This window comes from Salvia miltiorrhiza, unplaced genomic scaffold (assembly GCF_028751815.1).
Source record: "Salvia miltiorrhiza cultivar Shanhuang (shh) unplaced genomic scaffold, IMPLAD_Smil_shh original_scaffold_381, whole genome shotgun sequence".
NCBI classification, from domain to species: domain Eukaryota; kingdom Viridiplantae; phylum Streptophyta; class Magnoliopsida; order Lamiales; family Lamiaceae; genus Salvia; species Salvia miltiorrhiza.
Genome location: NW_026651537.1, coordinates 149,876 through 155,151, shown reverse-complemented (window position 1 = coordinate 155,151; position 5,276 = coordinate 149,876). Strand labels below are relative to the sequence as shown.

Genomic DNA, 5,276 nt, shown 5'->3' with positions numbered 1-5,276 from the left:
TGATGAATTTTTTAGTTGGGTTTCATTTTAATCAAAAACATTATCTAAAAAATAGTACTATTAGTGTATATATACCATGTAATTTGAATAAACATGAGAATAATTATTTTTATATGCATTAAATTTTTTATTTGTGTTATTTTACAGAATATATATATATATATATATAATTAATTAATTAATTAATTACTCCTATAAATTTATATAAATATAAATCTCACCTTTAAAAATTTAATTTTAAGCTAAAGAGTTCTAAAATGAACAAATGTAAGTTTAATCTTTTTAGTTGCATAAATATTAAACTGGTAATTATGATTAATAGGTTAATTGCGTAGATTTGATTAATGAAATTACACTTCTTAGGATCAGTCTTTTATTTATCTGATTTATTTTCTGGGTTTATTTGCATTATCGAGTCTAGTTTTTATACTCCACCATATTTCTGTTTGCTTGGATATTGTATTAGTATTTCTTAGGATTAGTCATAGTGTTTTCGCTTATTAGTCTGTGGATACAACACTCAATTTGCTATTTATACTATGATTACACTGTATTATTACGGTATTTTTGTCGTTATTAAACTAGTGATCAATTTTCCATACTTCAAAATTCACGTTAAAATTGCAATTTCGAAATAGTTCTTGATTTTATTTTTTAAAACCCTTTAAAATTAATAAAATTGTATCTTTTCAAATTTCATTTTTAAAATTAAAGAATCTTAAAATGAATGAATTTAATCTCTCTTCTTAATTGTATGGTAATGGGTTAATGTCTAAGGCTAAAGGTTTTGGGTTCGAGTCCCTGTGGCGCGGCTATATACTTTCTTTATTTGATATTGTATATTTATAAAAAAAAAATCTCTCTTCTTAATTGCATTAAGCATTATTATAACTAAAATATATATAAATAAAAAATACAAAAATTAATATCTAACAAAAATATAATAAATGAAATAAAAATTAATATAAAAAAACAAAACAAAGTGAAACAAAAAACATATATTCAACATTAATAGGAAGAAGAGGGAAAATAAAATATTTTAAAATATAAAATTTCATAGATTATTCATTTTAAATTTATTTTTTAATGATCTTGTCAAGAAGATGCATATTGGGAGGCTTAATCATTTCGAAGCTATATTTAATCTTGTATTTTCAATTTTCATTGTCGTAAATGATTATATAAGACAAATAATAAATATTTATACGAACGAAATTGCATATAAAAATCATGACAAATTAGTTTCCAGTAAAATAAAAGCTAAGTAGTATCTTTTTGTTTTCACTAAAAATTTCAAACCCTAATTCTGTGTGGAAGCCCATCAAACTCCTCCTCCATAGGTACGCGTGTGTTCCTTGTTCGTCCAGCGCAATTTCCCTGAAATTTATTGTGGTTCTGCTTGTTTACGTTGATCTTTCTCGATTAATTTGTTATTCCGCTTTAATTGTTATTTTCAGTCAAGCGTTTAATTTAATTATATTTTCTCCTTTCTTTGCTGGTTTATGTTTGGGCTTTTAGGAATCATAAATGGCTGATGAAACAAAGATGAGTGATCTTGAGCGACAAAATGTGAAAATTATCCGACAAAATGAGGAATACAAGCAGGAAATCGATGAACTGTATGTTTGGATTCAAGACATGATGCGTGAGATGCGTGATATGCGTGAGAGTGAGAATGCGTTGAAATCACAGAAATCAAAGAGGATGCGTGAGAAGGCTGAAAGTGAGAAAGCGTTGGAATCACAGCAATCAAAGATGAAAGCTGAGGTGTCGAGGCTAAATCATGCTCTGCGGGACTCAGAGTTTCATCTCTTCGACTTGGGCGCCAAGTTGAAAGGAGTGGAAGATAAGTTGGATGCAATGGTGAAGGAGAGAGACTTGTTGCTGGCTAAAATTGAGAAACTGGAGGAAGACAAAAGCTTGCAGGCTAAGATTGGGAAACTGGAGGAAGAGGTGTTGCTGGCTAAGATTGGGAAACTGGAGGAAGAATCGGAGGGTAAGGAGAAGGAGATCCGGATGTTGAAGACGAATATCGAGGAATCGGAAGTGGGTATGGAAAGCCATAAACTTCTGGACAAGTTGAGGGCAGTTGCAGATAACTTTATCAATGCCAATGGCGATGCTTGGTTGATGGTGCAACCAGAGGATCATTAGTTGCTGTTGCTGTTGATGTTATGGACAAGATGCTCTCTTCTTGGAAGAAATAAGTTAGAGGTTTAGGAGGATTTGTTGATGATGATGAGTTTCAGTTTTTTTGATTTTTTTGTCTTCATGGAGCTTGGCTTTTATGTGTTTGGTTGCATTGTCTTGGAATAATGCTCGAGACCTAGACATTCCCTTTATTCGTTTTTTTACTTTTTCATCTATTTCATTTAACACACAAAATATTAATTTCTTAAAATTTGTGCTGATTTCTTTTTGCTCAAGCTTCGCTAGATGGAGAGAGTATTAGCTATTTGTCGGTTTGTTCCCTCTCTTAGTGAGCTACAGTTTTAGTTCAACTTTATTCCACTTAATGTTGTAAAAAATAGAAAGATGTGAAATGAAAAAGAAAAACGAAAGTTTAAACAACAGCTCCCTTGAGAAACTGAACTTACAAATTATGTAAAATGTTTGGATAATCGGATTTATAAGTTAGAGAGGGAATTGTGAATTAGGGACAGGCACTACAAGAACATTCACTGGAAGCTGACGGAATCGCAGGCGGACTCCTCGCCGTCGGTGATCTCCGGCGGATTATTGGTGGACTACCGACAACCAGCTATAGTGCGAGAAGTTGACGTTGCAGCTGACGGAGAAGACAACGGAGCGTCAACCGACGGCCACAGTTCGTTGGTGTTTTTCTATTCCAATAATGGATTAAACATAATTTTATGTATGTTTTATGTTATGAATCTCATTGTATTTATTATACTCCGTCCCTTCGTTATAAGTGACCTCTATTTCATTTTGGGACGTTCCACTATAAGTGGCCTGTTTCCATAAATGAAAAAAAATTAATGCTTAAAAAAGTGTAAGCCCTACCACTTTTAACCAATTTAAACATTTTCCTTAATTTCCGTATCGAAAAGTTTTGTGAAATGAATGGAGTATAAATTTTCAGTGTTTTTTTCACTTTAGTTTTTTCTCCTCACTAAAAGGCAGGTGCCTACTCCTCATGCCTTGTGCTCCGTATGTGGGCTCACAAACACTTCGCAGTTTCCCCCTTTAATAACTATTAGCCTCTGATTGTACCCTACTGTTTAATTAAGATATCTGAATAAAAGTATGGCCATGAATATGATATATACATTTTGACGTTCACATGCCTTGAGGAGAATTATATATTTTGCATTGTCTTTAAAATTAATACACTAGGCTGAATTGAGAGTGATTTCTCTCATGAATGTAATACTTCTTGAAATATATTTATTGTTATTTATTTCATATTTTCAGCAGCATGGATGCAAATGGAAATGCCAATGAACTTGAAAAGGCAAAAGCAATATTCGAAAGGCTCTTCACGATGCAAAAAAAAAAAACATTGGAAAAGCGAGCCCAAAGTTTTTTTAGGCATGTTTGATCATTTTTGCAAATGTATGACAAATTTTTTCAGGCTTGTAATTGGAGGACAAATTTTCAAACACCAAATAGCTAGCCACCAATCATCTATCCCTCTTTCGGATAGCAGCGGCGCCTCCCCCTTTCTCACGCCTCTATCAGACGGACAGTGGCTGCCACCGCCGTCCCGACTCCCTGACCCCACACCCACACGAAAGCAGCAGCAATAACACCACAAGTCTAAAGAGTTCACATAAAATGCATATGAAAGAGTTTATACAAGTGTACATGGATTGATGATTTGTTATCTATTGCTTTTGAAAACAAAATGGATCATGAGTTGTAACTAAGAAATGTGTAATAGGAAATTGAACATTTTTTTTCTTGTGTTCTGCTTTGTGAAAACGTGGTAAGGATAAACTCTTGGAGCTTTGGTTGAGCTTAAGTTGCTGAAATTCCTAAGTTTCTTGGTATGTGAAAGTGTTGCTTCCTTCATACTTTGATGTTAAGCACTGTGTTAGGGCAGCACACCAATGCACATAGAGAAATATTGCAGCGGAAATAAAGATGGAAGACACAAAGAGATGGAAAAATTCTTCAAGTTATAAATTATAACTTGAAGACGCCTTATGGCAAAATGACTAAATGGAGAATGAACACTCACGTTCAATACCTTTACAAGACTCTAGGTATTTGAACATTAGACACTCTCATTAACAAACGAAAACTGGATTCAAGAGCTATACTCCGAAATCCGACGAAATCAATGAATGCTATAAACGATGTTATCCTAACACTCTAAACAGCATTCGTACACAGATCACTCAAATGACTAGATTTTGGTCTTCAGACTTCGTGATCTGAACTGAGACTTCTCCTTGGTATATATAGGCATCTCAATCTTGCTTCCCAAGGCTTGAAGTCGTGGCTTTGATCATGGATGAAGTGGCCGTTTGATAGTTGTTGGATTTAGTCCACTTCTCCCTTGATTTTAGGAGCTGCCAACAAGCTCCTCTCTTTTCTCTCTCTTTATCTCCACTTCCTCCTTTTTAGCAACTGAAACTCTTCCCCTTAATACCTTCGTTTACAGCTTCAAATCTCAAGTCTTGACTAGGTCAGTTTCCTATCAACCAAAGACGTGAAGAAAGAGCAAAACAATAATAAATCATTTGTGAGTTTAATTTTGAGTTAGAAAAATAACTCCAACAAACTCCCTCTTTTTGCCTTTCTTCACAAAACACATACACTCCCCCTTGCTGTAAACTCTCCCTGCATACATACTCTCTGCAAAACAACGGTGAAGAAAGCGCAAAACAAAAACGATAATGTTGGAGTACATGTGAGCATAACACACACGTTAACGCACACTAACAAACTCCCCCTTTTTGCCTTTCTTCACAAAACCAAACAAGATCTCCCCCTTTCTTCGAGCTCCCCCTGCACAAGCAATTACTAACACAGCAGTTGTCTAAACATGCAGGGAACACAAGGTAAAACCGATTAGAGAGTTCAGAAAACAACATCAAGTCACCAAAAACAAACAGAAGGTTCATCAAAAACCAACTGCCAACAAACTCCCCCTGTCTCCTCTAAAGATCTCTTGATGTGGTCATTTTGCCTGTTCTCTTGCTTCATCTGCATCTGCTGCAGCATCATCTACTCCCCCTTTTTGGGAAGAAAGAAACTCGACAAAGTTCTTCTTTGCTTTCAAATGATAGAGTTCCATATCGTTGACG

The 5,276-nt window shown here is 34.5% G+C and overlaps 1 protein-coding gene across 1 annotated transcript; it reads left to right on the top strand.

Annotated features, from left to right (window-relative positions):
* The first annotated feature begins 1,253 nt into the window (after positions 1–1,253).
* Positions 1,254–2,411, top strand: LOC131004335 (uncharacterized). Its single transcript, XM_057930980.1, has 2 exons — positions 1,254–1,340; positions 1,519–2,411. The coding sequence occupies exon 2, from the start codon at positions 1,528–1,530 to the stop codon at positions 2,152–2,154; it is 627 nt and encodes a 208-aa protein (XP_057786963.1). The 5' UTR covers positions 1,254–1,340; positions 1,519–1,527; the 3' UTR covers positions 2,155–2,411.
* Positions 2,412–5,276: the final 2,865 nt, after the last annotated feature.